This window comes from Rana temporaria, chromosome 3 (assembly GCF_905171775.1).
Source record: "Rana temporaria chromosome 3, aRanTem1.1, whole genome shotgun sequence".
In the NCBI taxonomy this organism is placed as follows: domain Eukaryota; kingdom Metazoa; phylum Chordata; class Amphibia; order Anura; family Ranidae; genus Rana; species Rana temporaria.
In genome coordinates this window covers 423,601,297-423,617,215 of record NC_053491.1, presented here as the reverse complement: position 1 = coordinate 423,617,215, position 15,919 = coordinate 423,601,297, and the positions used below count along the sequence as shown (strand labels likewise).

The following is a 15,919-nucleotide window of genomic DNA, read 5'->3' as shown; positions in this document are numbered from 1 at the left end:
AACCATCGGTTTGGACCGATCGGGCAGCGGTCCATTGGTTCGGTTTTGAAGCATGTTTTAAAATTTTGGACCGAAGGAAAACAGACCGATGGGCTATACACAACTTCGGTTTGGACCGATGAAACTGAACCTTGGTCCATTCTCATTGGTTTTGTCCGACCGTGTGAACGGGGCCTGAGGTGTGTGTGGGTTAACTCCAAGTGCTCTGGTCTCCTTCCATAACCTAAACATACTGATATTTGTATGAGTGTAGTAGGACCATTACTGTAAGCCTTGTGTAACTGTAAGCTGTGTAGCTGGAAAACATAAAACCTTCACTCTGCCGTGATTTAATCTCCCACCCACACATATTTTCTGGTCTGACACAACACACACTGGCCATGTATTTATTTCAGTGTACGATTGTTTTACACATCTAGCTTATATTTACAATTGATATCCTGTTCCAGGTTACTCATTGTAGAGTCACGTTATTGCTCTGATACTAGAGGATGGAGGTAAACACCATCATACTGACAGCAGGAAGAGGTGTTCTGGCCTTTGTCAGCAGAGATATAGTCAGGATACTATGTGTGTGATGAGATGATGACTCTTAGAACACTCATTCCAGGACAGGCTGAATGAGAAGGGTGTAATTGTTAAATGCGAGGCTAGGTTCAAACTACAGTATTCTCTGAAAAGGGATCCGTGGTGGACCGATTTTCAGAGAGCAGTTACGCTGTGGCCTCCATGAAATGAGTTGCCTCCTGAATGCCTGTTTTTTTTTTTTCTTCTTCTTTGTTCAAGTGACAGCGCCGCCTGTCAACTCAACAAGTTGTGTTAAATTTGCCACAACGCAACTTATCATGACCGTGGCATGTGTACTGCCCCCTCCACCTAACAGTAATATATATAACTGACAGGAGGTCAGGAATTGGGAGGTCCAGTCCTCAGACTTCTAATGTAACAGTGATACTATATATAACTGATAGAAGGCCAGGAATTCGGAGGCCCACTACTCAGCCATTCAATGTAACAGTGATATATATATATATATATATATATATATATATTGTGACAGGAAGTCAGGTAAATCTGTGGGTGTTGTCACTGATGGGACATACATTTCTGCCTTGTTTAGACGATACACAGTTTGTTATCGGGCGTCGGCTACAAACGTAGCCAGAGGAAGGCTAAAGGCCGTTAAAAAACTTCAGCTGTTCAGAATGAAGCAATCAAGGCCTTTATAAGTAGCCAGAGGGTTACCACTTGGTTGCTGCATCACTCCTAAGGCTGTGTGAGTAGGAGAGCAGTGCCCGAAAGTCTCCTGATGAGGTGAGGAGACCATTGACTTTTTCCTGTGTTATAAATATCAAAAGACTACTGTTTGTGCTGTATGACCAGCATTGTCTACCCAGTGCTAGGCTGAGCCAGACTCCTTAGGTTCCTGTGTGGAAGGTAGACGCCCAGAGTGGCTAGGATTTATTTTATATTTGATTTTGTTTATGCAGTTTGGATGCTTGCAATTGTTTTCCAGCAAGATGGAAAGTAAACCAAAAACGTTGTTTTCAACCGTTTTCGACTGCCAGTCTGTATAAATTCAGTGTGTCCAAGGGGTCACACACCCCGCTACCGAGCTAACCCCTCACAATATATATATATATATATATATATATATACAGTATAAATATATATGTAGCACCTGTGTACTTTATGGTACCGGTGCTAGTCAAATTTAAGGGTAAGATCAGAGTGTAATTAGACTCTGATCTAGATTGTTAAGTGCAAAACAGAGTCTCTGCCTCAGTTTGGCTGTGCTGCGGGCTTATTCTGTTGTACTGGGGTGTTCTTCCAGCCCCGGTGCTGCAGGTGGCAGCAGTGGAGTCAAGGTTTGGGTGCTCTTTCCCAGCAGCCAATCAGGAGGGTTTGACCTCACTGTGCATGCTGGGAAGGGGTATTTATGGGGCAGACGCGATTGGTTCTGGGTCTTCTTCGTCCAGTGTGGCACCCACCTTTAGGGTGGCCACATCACGACGCGCCAGCGTTATGGCCTGCCTGGCCGGGGCGTGCTGCGCGGTGTTCCTGGTCCGGAGCCATGCTGGCCCAGAGCGTCTGAACAGCGACGGGGACCCAGTGAGTGACTGGGTTCCCATCTTTGAGGATGCCAAGCTGTACTGCTGTTCGGTGGGGAGTCAGTCTGAGAAGCGCCATTGAGAGGCTGGCGTTCCACAAGGGGCCTGGACAAACCACCGGGGATCAAGGTAGATGGACACTGAGGGATTCATCACCTATCAGTCGGTACCTAGGTGACAAGTTGAAGGAGACCCAGGCATAACTCATCTAAGGAGGTATATCTCCAAGAATTCAATCCAGAGAGGACCTGTGGCAGAGGTATCTTTCTGAGGCTCACCGAGGAGAGTCTGTGGCAGAGACTTCTCCTCAAGTTCAAGTTCACCAAGGAGGGTCTGTGGCAGAGACTTTATCCTACAATTGTCTGAGTGATACTCCGGCTGCCAGGTCAGTGAGAGAGGCCTGTCCGGGTACGCTAAAACCCACTCCGACAGGAATGGCGCCTAGAAGTGTTACGCTTGGGAGCAGGACTGTTTCCTATCCTCTTGCCTGAATCTGCTATTCTTCTTCTTCAACTTTTCTCACCATAAGTTTACTGTTTTTACCCGGCTGGGTAATAAAGAGCACAGCAAAGAGTACATGTTGTGGACATTCCTTTACTTCTACTATATGCAATACGCATCACTCACCCCTAGGAATTCGGAGGAGCCATGAGGTAATGTGCCACCCAAAAATCCAGCAGCTCCTCCGGGGGTAGTGCTACATATATACCGTATTTATCGGCGTATACCGCACACTTTTTTGCCCTGAAAACCTGGGCAAAATCGTGGGTGCGCGATATACACCGATACCCGCTTTCCCGCGCCGAGTTTGAACACTGCGCCGGCATATACCGAGCGCAGTACACTCGTGTATAGTCGGGCTCCTTTTGCGCTCACGTCCTGGACGTACAGGACGTGAGCGCGAGAGTAGCCGAGCCTGCCTGACTATACACGAGTGTACTGCGCTCGGTATATGCCGGCGCAGTATTCAAACTCGGCGCGGGAATCGAGCGGGGAGGACGCCGCAGAAGGACGCCGGACACAACGAAGAGGACACCCGAAGCCGCAGACGGACGCCGGACCCGACCAGGCCGCCGATGGACGCCGCGCAAGACACCAAAACTGTAAGTACTAAAATGTTTTTTTTACAGGAATGTCGGGTCCACTTTAGGAGTGCGAGCTATACACCGGAGCGCGCAATACCCCGATAAATACGATATATATATATATATATATATATATATATATATCTGATAGAAGGCCAGGAATTGGGAGGTCCACTCCCAATTCCAATGGCCAAATGCAATGTAACAGTAATATACTGTATATAATTGATGGGAAACCAGGAAGTGGGGGGGGGGGGCTTTCTGCGCCTCAGTCTTACTGTATTTAGATTTAATTAATGTCAGATGTGGTAACTGTTGTGGTTCCAAGGATTGCAAGCTAGCTTATTCCACCAGTAAACAACCCATTGAAACTATCCCCTGGTGTTTCAGAAGTGCATTTGAATATTTTTTTATTACAGCTTTTAAAATAAGAACATAGAATAAAGAATAATAAAACATTTTATCAGAACTTCAGGGATGAGAGTAAATGCTGTAATAAATATGATTTTCATTCCAAGCTTTTATTTTTATAAGTGTTGTTTGTGATATCGGCCATCAGCAGGAAGTCAAATCTAATTCTGGCCAAACACACATCTATTTTGCATCAATTTGATCTGAATTTTCAATCACATTTTGAGTGTTTCTATACTTAGACCCTTTTCATGCAGGTGCCTGCATTCCCAGCAGGGCCTCATAGACTAATCCCTTGCTGAGATGGTTTAGAACAGAAATGGGTGCCATATCTGTGCGATCAATGGGTCTCACATATATGATCTGTTCTATTTTTTCCTCCATCTTAGGACTTCATTTGTATTTTTCTAGCAGATCGACCTGCAGCAGGGCTTTTTTTCAGCAGGAACGTGGGGGAACGCAGTTCTGGCACCTCCAGCACTAAATGTATGTAATGGCAAGGGGTGATAGGGTGTGCTGGAGGGTCTATTGATGCTGGCTGCTGGGAGATCTATTGTTGATGATAAGATCTTTTGTTGCTGGGGTGGATCTACTGTTCCTTGGGGGTATATTGTTGTGGGGGTTCTATTGTTCTTGGGGGAGCTATTGTTGCTGGCTGCAGGGGATCCATTTTATTGCCTTTCTTGTTATCATTAACAAATGTCATTAACATACCTTAACACCACAAAATGATACTAGGTTCTGTATTCTCTAAAAGGGGCAGTATTGGGCAGTAGGTAGGGGGTGAAACCAAGGGACAGTGCTCAAAGGTGGGTAGGGGGCGGAGACAAAGGGGTGATTTAAAAGGGGGGAGTACCTGCACCTTTTCACTGAGAAAATAAGCTCTGACCAGCAGTAATGAGAGGTTGGCACAGCATGCCATAGAATAGCCCTTCTCAACCAGGGTTCAGCAGAACCCTGGAGCTCCCCCAGGGATTGCTGTGGCAGATTGATTTCCTGCCTACACTGACCATTGGAAGGGGCCACTTCTGCACTGACCACCAAAATAAGGGGTCACCTCTACACTGAACACCATCGTAAGGGGTCACTTCTATAGTGACTACCAAAGTAAATGGTCACTTCTACACAAATCACCAATGTAAGGGGTCACTTCTACACTGATCACCAATGAATGTACAGGGTCACTTCTACACTGATCACCAATGTAAATGGTCACTTCTACACTAATCACCAATGTAAGAAGTCACTTCTACAACGACCACCAATGTGAAGAGTCACTTCCACACTGACCACAAATGCATGGGGTCACTTCTATAAGGACCACCAATGTAAATGGCCACTTCCACACTGACCACAAATGCATGGGGTCACTTCTATAAGGACCACCAATGTAAATGGTCACTTCCACACTGACCACAAATGCATGGGGTCACTTCTATAAGGACCACCATTGTAAGGGGTCACTTCCTTCAATGTAAGGCATTTCTAGGATTTTCACTGTCTGTATTTCGTTTCTGACCATTATTATTTGTTTAATTTCATGTTTATTAAGTAAACCCCATTTTTTATTATTTTATTTAAAAGTCTCTACAACCTACTGATCATGCTAATGTAATGTAAAGGTCTAATAAATTGAATGAGGGTCCCCTGAGACCTGAAAACTATTTCAAGGGTTCCTCAATGGTCAAAAGGTTGAGAAAGGCTCCTATAGAGGTACATGTGATTTAACCTATGTTCAGAATTTGTACCTTGTCCGACATTTTCCATGCTGGGCCACATTGAGTGTTGTGAGTTAAGGTCTTTCTTTTTTTCTTGCAGTTTAACATGTCTTTAAAGATCAGCACCATGAACATGTTTGTGACCCTCATCCTCTTTGAGGTTATATCTTCAACAGAAGAGGTAAGCATATACATAATGATTTTATTATTAACCTAAATTCTAGAAACTTCTAGTGACCATCAATAACTCAACTTTTATACTGTATACTTAGAATAGGTTTCTAAAAGCTAAGCTCTGATTGGTTACGATGGGTTACCACACACCACTTTTCTTTGTACTGTGTGTATATATAAATTATATATGGTGTCTCTTTCTTTCGTACACACGGGGCCACAAAAAACGGACATTTGGTCGTCCAAAAATCTAAGCGTGTGTACGAGGCTTTAGAGTGATCTATGTGCCTTCAAGCAGCCACCATTTTCTTTAAAGGGAAGGTATAGTGGTTTTGTATTGAGTTTAATTATTATAGTTGGGGCTAAAGAAAAAAAATCGAATTTTTAAAATATTTTGTAATGTTTTAGTTTGATAAATGTTGTTGAGTACTATATAGGAATATTTTTTCTTATATACTTGTATAATATACTTTAATTTGTAGCCAAAAGGCTGATCTTTAGGCTACTTTTAAAATGTTATGCAACCTATTTTTAAAATCCAAACTGGTTTCATTAAAAAGCCAATTCTTTAGTAAGTGAAGCTGCAATTTACACATACAGAAGAGCAACTGCTCCTTCTCTTCTTTGCCCTCTCTGCCCACTTTGTTCAGACTCTTCAATTCAAAGTGGAGGTTCACCCGGAAATGTTAATTTTTAACATTAGATTCATGCTCATTTTGTCAAGGGGAATCGGGTAGTTTTTTTAAAAACAAAGCAGTACTTACCGTTTTAGAGAGCGATCTTCTCCGCCGCTTCCGGGTATGGGCTGCGGGACTGGGCGTTCCTATTTGATTGACAGTCTTCCGACAGGCTTCCGACGGTCGCATCTATCCCGTCACGATTTTCCGAAAGTAGCCGAACGTTGGTGCGCAGGCGCCGTATAGAGCCGCACCGACGCTCGGCTTCTTTCGGCTACTCGTGACGCGATGTATGCGACCGTCGGAAGCCTGTCGGAAGACTGTCAAACAAATAGGAACGCCCAGTCCCGAAGACCATACCCGTAAGCGGCGGAGAAGATCGCTCTCTAAAACGGTAAGTACTGCTTCGTTTTTAAAAAAACTACCCGATTCCCCTTGACAAAATGTGCATGAATCTAATGTTAAAAAATTTTTTTCGGGTGAACTCACGCTTTAAGGTTTCAATTAGAGAGAGACCATCTGAAGCAAACAGCTTCTGCTGCTTCAGACAAGCTTTGCATTGGATGCACCCTTGTATTGGGCATTTATTTGCTAAATAAAGATTTTATTAAATAATAAATTGGTTCATTTTAAAAACAATAATATGCCACTGTGTATATTTTGAGTACTTCTCTTGTACCTTCGTTTAGTGACCGCATACCTCATACTCATGTTTGTTTTTTACAGTCATAATCTTTGATCATCAGATCTACTAAAACGTAACTGCTTTCTTGCCTAGGTTCTTCACCACCGAGAGAAGAGAGGAACAAGAACATTCAAATGTAATTATTTACAAATTATTACTTTTAAGTGAGATTCTGATGTCTAAGTCTAAGCAAACTGAGCAAACAAATTACCTCCCCCCCCCCCCCCCTGTCTCCTCAGCCGTGTGCATTGAAAGGTCCTCAGGAAGAGTCTTCAGGGGTGATGACACCTGGCTACGATCTGCAGGACGGAGGGTAGAGTTCTGTCGCTGTGAGAATGGGAAGAGCAAATGTCATAGTGTGCCAGTCATGGGTAAGGGCAGAATAAAAAGTGTTGTAAACACCAGTAGTGATGAATAGATGGAGGTTTAGGGGTTTTCAAAATTGGCAAAAATCAGTTTTCTATATCGGCCAATAAGAAATCTTCTTTCTTTGTTATAGCAATGCTAAAGCGAAGATGGCTGAAATCTTACTGGTTGCTATGGGGTATTGAATAACATTGGTCTTTGCATCATGTTGGCAAGACATAATCCAGATAGAGAGATATACCTATTGGAAGACTTCAAACAGCAATGGTGGCCATTACTTAAAGAGCCACACAGAGCTGCTGCATAAAATCTAAATAAAAAATAATCATCTACAATCACTTTCACCAACAGACTGTACAGAAACGAAGTGCTACAATGGAGGTCGCTGCCGCCAGGCCCTGTACTCCTCAAACCATCTCTGCCTGTGTCTGAGCGGATTCTCTGGAGAAAACTGTGAAATAGGTACAGACCTTGATATGGAGATATTAATCATACAAAGCTATATACACTGATAATGAACACTGTGCTCTGTATGTAGGTGAGGTACAGCGGCAATAAGAAGTCACACAGTCAGGTGCAATGAAAAACTTGTATTGAAATAGCACAGCAACAGTTTACAACAAACCCAGTGGAAAGGCTGCCCAACAGGGTGCTTTTATGGTTTCCAATAATGGGAAGATAGCAGGTATCAGAAATGCGGCCTGACCGTCTTGTGCCCAAGTGGGGTGACCCTTACGATTTCCCTCCTCATCAGGAACCTCTCCCTACTGTTAGTGCTGTGCCTAAGAGGCAGGGTACCTATCCCTGCGCTACCAATTTACAAATGCGCTCCAAACCTGGGAGCCAATGACCTAAATAGGCTCTGCCTGACCCAAGATGACTGCCAGAGTCACATGAGGGTGGCAGCATCCAAACAGATTGCTTCCCCAGTGACCCCGGAAGCCATAGGAACTGTGTTCCACTTGACTTCCTCTCCAGCTACAGGACCGCTGTAATGATCACCACCTGCAGTGGGGAAAGTAGACTGCACCTGCCTACACAGAGTATATCTATTCACTGATAATGAACACTGTACTCTGTATAATGGTGATGAATATCTCTAATTGATAATGAACACTGTACTCTGCATAATGGTGATGAGTATCTTTAATTGATAATGAACACTGTGCATGATGGAAGAATGTTGAAGATCTGTATACTGTGATAACATTGGTGAACGGTGGTAATGATACAAATGTCACAATGAAGTGATGCCCACTGTCTCTGTCTCTTTTTGTAGACACACGTACTACATGTTACCAGGGCTCCGGAGAGTCTTACAGAGGAAATCACAGCCGCACAGTGAGCGGAGCAGTTTGTGTAAACTGGAACTCTCCAGGGCTCAATGGAAAAAGATACACCACACAGAACAGAGAGGCTTTACAATTCGGACTGGGAAATCACAACTTCTGCAGGTATGCAGCAGGCTATACCATTTGTAGTAAGAGGCGGTTAAAATATGCACTTTGTTTGAAAGTGATTAGATCAATACCTAGACCCTAGAGAGATGCCCCCAAGTTCTAAGCCACATATACCTATGCTTGTGCTTGACGAGCTCTGTAATATGATGTAGCCTGTTTATCATTTACCCATAACAAATTACCTATGTCATACTGCCACCTGCTGGTTGTTTAGCTTTACTACATATGAAATAAACTTCAGAAAAGTGGATTTTATTTCAGGTTATAGCCTTAGGCTGTATTTTATTCTGTATATAAGGAGCAGCAATGCTTGCACTGAATGGCTAGTATTTTGTCTGATGTGACCTTCATTTCCTGTTACAAGCCCAACATTTTAATAACATACTTGTTCTTCAGAGTGCATGAAAAGACACAGCAAACACATAAATATTGCATCCAGTCATCACCAAGTCTTTGAACCAGGATCTCTTCTATCCGAAGACCACCAAAAAAAGGATTTATTCCTTTTTTAACTTTGTGACAACAATTCAAGTTCAAATGCTAATAAAAATGTTAACTTTGCAGCACAGAACTAGGAATGTGCAATTGTGCATGTTCCTGGTTCTCAGACCAGAACATTTTGTCAATCAGAAAAATTTGTAATAGAGTGATTGTCAAATTAACTAATTGCGCTGCTAAAGTTGTCTGGGTGTCTATGCTTCAAAAACTCAACAAAAGGGGCATGCAGATAATTCCTTTATTATTTATTTATCCCTTAGCATCCAGAACTAATGGCTTATAGCAGTGGTCATCAACCCTGTCCTCAGGGCCCACTTACAGGCCAGGTTTGCAAGATAACTGAAATACAGCACAGGTGATATCATTTGCTGCTTAGTGATTGCAGTATTCTAGTCTGCATCTCCCCAAGGTAAGGCTGGGTTCACACTACGATTTTCCCGTCCGTCAGCCGCATACGATTTCAGTATTGAAAACGTACGGGCCCGTACGGGAAAACGCATACATAGACAATGCATTGCAAATCGTATGCACTCAGATGCATCCGGGTGCGTACGATTTGCTGGCAAAACGTTTTTTAACAGTACGCAAAACCGCGTTCGACCACGGTTTTGAGGCCGTTTTTGAAACCGTATGGCAAACGCATACGTTTTTTTTTAACATGAAAGTCAATGGAAAACGCACATATGTGCGGTTCCATACGTTTCAATCCGTTTCAGCCGCATACGTTTTTTCATATAAATCGTATGCGGCTGACGGACGGGAAAATCGTAGTGTGAACCCAGCCTAATACATACAATCTGGCCTGTTAGTGGGCCCTGAGGACAGGGTTGATGACCACTGGCTTAAAGCACACTTGCAGTTATAGAACCACTTATCCAACTCTGAAACCTTCTTTGCAGATGGTTCCAGTCTTTGATACTTTAGGTAAACCTGTACTTTGCCCTTATTAGACAAAATAACAGCTTTACTTTACAGGCAGCACTTACCTTTCTCACACCTGAGAAATACTTCTAGGTATGGGGGAGCATGTGATGTTACCAATGCCTTCCAGTGCAGTTCTTAGTGCCAGAGTGATCAAGACATGTCACGTTGGGGTGTTGAGGACCTGTGATCAGAGAATAATTCTGCTACAGGAATCTGGCACTTGACTGGGGCAACAAGTAAGTGTGGGAAAGGTGACAACCAACTGCTGTTATTTTGCTTAATAAGGACAAAGTGTAGGTTCACTTTTTTTCTGAACGACCTATTTATTCATTCATGCAATTAAAAATGAAGGTGAGCAGAGTAGCAAAGTAACCAACCACATGGGCTGCTAGTCGTATGTATTGAAGATTCCTTTTTATTTTGTAGGAACCCTGATGGCGAGGTCTCTCCCTGGTGTTATGTATTTAAAGATGGTGCGTACAACTGGGAACATTGCAGAGTGCCATCCTGCCCAGTAGGTAGGTATCTTTATGATCTAGGTTTTCAGGAGCTAATATTAAAGAGACCCTTTCGTCAGACCTTTTAATTAAAAAAAAATCTTTCTATTACATTAAATATGCATTTAACATATTTATTGGATGATATTTACCTGCAACGGCTTTCCTTGTGTAAACATCCAAAAGCCCTGAGACTGCTGCTGGGCACTGCCATTTGGAAGTGGTCATCAACCTCAGCTTACTCGTAATTGTCACTCAGATATTCCCCTTCTCTCCTCACCCAGCAGCTACATAGAAAGTTAGATGAGGAGGTGAGGAAGGAAGGAGCTGGGTCAGCACAGACAGTAATTAGATACTTATAGAAGAGGAGGGAGCTATGATGTGAAAGGAGGAAGGTGTATAAATTATAAGAAGTGTTTGACCAAAGGTAGACTACGATGTTGCCAACATTCCGTATGCAATTATACAGAAAAAAGGGGGGGGGGTCCCCTATAGGGGTTGGGACTTTTAAGGCAACCAATTATACGAATAACAAAATAAGTAGAACATTTATTTACTAAATAAGGATTAAGAAGTCAAGAATGTAAACAACATTAAATTGACTGGTAAATAAAAACAATGTCAAAATCTCAAACACATTTGCACCGATAGTAGTTTGACATGAATGGTGTCTCCGAAATACAGGTAGGGCCGACGCGTTTCAGGATATTATCCTTTCCTCAGGGGCATTCCTTAGTGGAGAGCAAAATATACTGGGCTAGATTCAGATAGGTTAGCAGATCTTTAGATCCGCGTAACCTATCTGATTTACGATCCGCCGGCGCAAGTTTTTGAGGCAAGTGCTGTATTCAGAAAGCACTTGCCTCTAAAGTTGCGGCGGCGTATTGTAAATCCCCCGGCGGAATTCAAATTCCGCGGCTAGGGGGCGTGTAGAATTTAAATCAGGCGTGTCCCCGCGCGAACGAACTGCGCATGCGCCGTCTGCTAAATTTCCCATTGTTCATTGCTCCAAATGACGTCACTAGGATGTCATTGGTTTCGACGTGAACGTAAATTACGTCCATCCGTATTCGCGACCGACTTACGCAAACGACGTAAAAAATTCAAAATTCGACCCGGGAACGACGGCCATACTTAACATAGGATACGCCGCATATAGCAGGGGTAACTATACGCCGGAAAAAGCCGAACGCAAACGACGTAAAAAAAAAGCGCCGGGCGGTCGTTCGTTTCTGAATCGGCGTAACTCATTTGCATATTCGTCGCGTATACAAACGGAAGCGCCACCTAGCGGCCAGCGTCAGATTGCAGCCTAAGATCCGACGGTGTAAGTCATTTACACCTGGCGGATCTTAGGGAGATCTATGCGGAACCTGATTCTATGAATCAGGCGCATAGAAACGACGGACGGAACTCAGAGATACGACGGCGTATCAGAAGATACGCCGTCGTATCTCTATCTGAATCCGGGCCACTGTATCTATAACAAAGAGTACAAAAAGAAGGTTGGTAACATTGTTTCGATGTTACCAACCTTCTGAAAGGAGAGTGGATGGAGAGTGAATTGAGGTCCAGTTTGTACTTGTATATTTAACCACCCCGAGGTAACAATAGGGCTGTTTCGAACATTATGCAGAACACTTACAACTGGAAACATATTGAAGGTATAAAATAGTACACGGTTCATTTGGCTTATTCAATTAATTTGAGCCTGTAAAGTGATCCAATAAATACTGCCAAATGGACTGTGTATTGTCATAGTGTGGTTGCAGGTATCCATACAATGCATTAGGCCATGGTTGGCAAATCTTACTTGAATGTTCAGATGTGTCTTGTTTTTTGTTGAACCCGGGTTGTTCCATTTTTTTTTGCACCATTAAAGGCATGCCTAATGATTCAACATTAGCCTATAAAATACTGCACAATTTAAACAGCTTCCTAAATATGGTGTAATAATGATGAAAATGTGCTTTATACATTGTTTATCCCAAATAGACATCCCAGACTGTTATTCAGAGCGAGGAACTTCATATCGAGGCTCTGGCAGTGTCACCATCTCTGGTGCCCGCTGTTTGCGGTGGGACTCAGCCCTGGTGAAGAACAAAGTCTTCAATGCCTGGAGTGGCAAATCCCGCAGCCAGGGTTTGGGAAGCCATAACTACTGCAGGTGAGTTCTGTATACTGTAAGGGGCCCCTGGCTAGCAACATGTGAATTGAAATATAAATACTCCTCATTCTTCTCCTAAATTAAGATTAATGACCATTCAAGGGACAATAACTGACAACAGAAATTTAATCAAGTATGCTGAAAATTTTTGCTGTATAGCTTGCCAATTCTAAAGCCAGGAACATGTCCTGGAAAAAGACTTTCTATAGACAGAGCTCCAAAACCAGGAATTGTGGTTGCAGATCGGGGACTTATAGACCACCTCAGTATCACTTCACGGCGCCGAGTTGTTTCATGCCAAGACCGGTGTAATAGTAGACCATTTATTGTGCCACCACCTCATTGTTTGTCCATGCATTCTCATGTGTGTGAAGACACCACTGTCTGACAGTTCTTGGTGGGAAACAATAGCAATTATATAGGTTAGAAAAACAAGTCCAGTTACTATCACTTCCCCCATGATATTCAGGTTCAGGGCTGCCAAAGTTACATAGTTACATAGTAGGTGAGGTTGAAAAAAGACCATCAAGTCCAACCTATGTGTATGTGATTATATGTCAGTATTACATTGTATATTCCTGTATGTTGTGGTTGTTCAGGTGCTTATCTAATAGTTTCTTGAAACCATCAATGCCCCCCACTGAGACCACCCCCTGTGGAAGGGAATTCCACATCCTTGCCGCTCTTTCAGTAAAGAACCCTCTACATAGTTTAAGGTATTACCTCTTTTCTTCCAATTTTAATGAGTGGCCACGTGTCTTGTTAAACTCCCTTCCACAAAGTTTTGTGGAAGTCACCAGTACGGTATTTGTAAATTGAAATCATATCCCCTCTCAAGCGTCTCATCACCAGAGAGAATACGTTTAGTGCTCGTAACCTTTCCTCATAACTAATATCCTCCAGACCCTTTATTATCTTTGTTGCCCTTCTTCGTACTTGCTCCATTTCCAGTACATCCCTCCTGAGGACTGGTGCCCTGAACTGGACAGCATACTCCAGGTGCAGCCGGACCAGAGTCTTGTATAGCGGGAGAATTATCGTTTTATCTCTGGAGTTAATCCCCTTTTTAATGCATGTCAATATTCTGTTTGTGTTGTTAGCAGCAGCTTGGCATTGCATGCCATTGCTGAGCCTATCATCTACTAGGACCCCCAGGTCTTTTCCATCCTAAATTCCACAGAAATTCTCCCCCCAGTGTATAGATTGCATTCATATTTTTGCCACCCAAATGCATTATTTTAAATTTTTCTTCATTGAACCTCATTTGCCATTTAGTTGCCCACCCCGATAAAGTGTTGGTGCTTTTTTTTAATTGCAACCCATATCATTGGTGTTTATTGTTTTACACTTTTTACACAAACTGTAATTGCACCAGTGATGCTGCACTATGCAAACTCTCTTTATGTTATATATTTAGGTGATTTTGAAATGACTGTCTATCTGTACTGAATTGTTCTCTTGTTTATATTGTAAAGGAATCCAGATAATGATGTGCGTCCTTGGTGTCATGTGATGAATGGAACTCAGGCTGGCTGGGAATTCTGTGATGTCCCTAAATGCTGTAAGTAACACAGTAAAATCAAAAGTCTACGGAGTAGCAAAAGGCTGACAATATCTGACCGATAGGCCAATCAGATGTAGCGTATTATTGCTTAGAGACTTCTTCAACCTATCTAAAGGAAACTATACAAAATACAAAAATATCCAGAAAAACGCATTTCAAAAAAGTTATGAAATGATTTGCATTTTAATGAGTGAAATAAGTACTTGATCCCCTATCAATCCACAAGATTTCGGGCTTCCAGGTGTCTTCTATACAGGTAACAAGCTGAGATTAGGAGCACTCTCTTAAAGGGAGTGCTCCTAATCTCAGCTTGTTTGCTGTATAAAATCTCTTCACCATGGACAAGATCAAAGAGCTGTCCAAGGATGTCGGGGACAAGATTGTAGACCTTCACATCTGGAATGGGCTACAAGACCATCGCCAAGCAGCTTTGTGAGAGGGTGACAAAAGTTGGTGCGATTATTCGCAAATGGAAGAAATGCTAAATAACTGTCAATCTCCCTCAGTCTGGGGCTCCATGCAAGATCTCACCTCGTGGAGTTTCAATGATTATGAGAACAGTGAGGAATCAGCCCAGAACTACATGGGAGAATCTTGTCAATGATCTCAAGGTAGCTGGGATCATAGTCACCAAAAAAACAATTGGTAACACACTACGCCGTGAAGAACTGAAATCCTGCAACGCTCGCAAGGTTCCACCTGCTTAAGAAAGCACATGTACAGGCCTGTCTGAAGTTTGCTAATGAACGTCTGAATGATTCAGAGGAGAACTGGGTGAAGGTGTTGTGGTCCGATGAGACCAAAATAGAGCTCTATGGCATCAACTCAACTCGCCGTGTTTGGAGGAGGAGGAATGCTGCCTATGACCTCAAGAACACCATCCCCACCTTCAAACATGGAGGTGGAAACATTAGGCATTGGGAGTGTTTTTCTGCTAGGGGGACAGGACAACTTCACTGCATCAAAGGGATGCTTGACGGGACCATGTTCCATCAAATCTTGGATGAGAACCTCCTTCCCTCAGCCAGGACATTGAAAATGGGTCATGGGTGGGTATTCCAGCATGACAGTGACCCAAAACACACGGCCAAGGCAACAAAGGAGTGGCTAAAGAACAAGCACATTAAGGTCACCTGGGGTGGTCTAGCCAGTCTCCAGCAGTGGCGGCTGGTGTTCAAAATTTTTGGGGGGGGCGCGGAAAAAAAAATGCAGCTTCACTGTGCCCATCAAATGCAGCCACTGTGGCATCAATTGTCACCACTGTGCCATGCCATCAAACGCAACCACTGTGCCATCAATTGTCACCACTGTACCATGCCATCAAATGCAGTCACTGTGCAATGCCATCAAACGCAGCCACTGTGCCATCAATTCGCACCACTGTGCCATGCCATCAAACGCAGCCACTGTGCTATGCCATCAAACACAGCCACTGTGCCATCAATTGTCACCACTGTGCCATGCCATCAAATGCAGTCACTATGCCATGCCATCAAACGCAGCCACTGTGCCATCAATTCGCACCACTGTGCCATGCCATCAAACGCAGTCACTGTGCCATGCCATCAAACGCAGCCACTGT

At 43.3% G+C, this 15,919-nt stretch overlaps 1 protein-coding gene across 2 annotated transcripts in view; it reads left to right on the top strand.

The window, feature by feature from the left end:
• Positions 1 to 15,919, top strand: part of PLAT (plasminogen activator, tissue type) — a 48,750-nt gene that overhangs the window by 21,750 nt on the left and 11,081 nt on the right. For both annotated transcript variants that reach the window (XM_040346206.1, XM_040346207.1), the window contains exons 3-10: positions 5,426 to 5,506; positions 6,955 to 6,997; positions 7,101 to 7,232; positions 7,579 to 7,689; positions 8,507 to 8,681; positions 10,536 to 10,627; positions 12,602 to 12,773; positions 14,249 to 14,334. In XM_040346206.1, coding sequence (XP_040202140.1) covers positions 5,432 to 5,506; positions 6,955 to 6,997; positions 7,101 to 7,232; positions 7,579 to 7,689; positions 8,507 to 8,681; positions 10,536 to 10,627; positions 12,602 to 12,773; positions 14,249 to 14,334 — 886 coding nt within the window. In that variant the 5' untranslated portion in view covers positions 5,426 to 5,431. The remainder of the gene's footprint in view (positions 1 to 5,425; positions 5,507 to 6,954; positions 6,998 to 7,100; positions 7,233 to 7,578; positions 7,690 to 8,506; positions 8,682 to 10,535; positions 10,628 to 12,601; positions 12,774 to 14,248; positions 14,335 to 15,919) is intronic.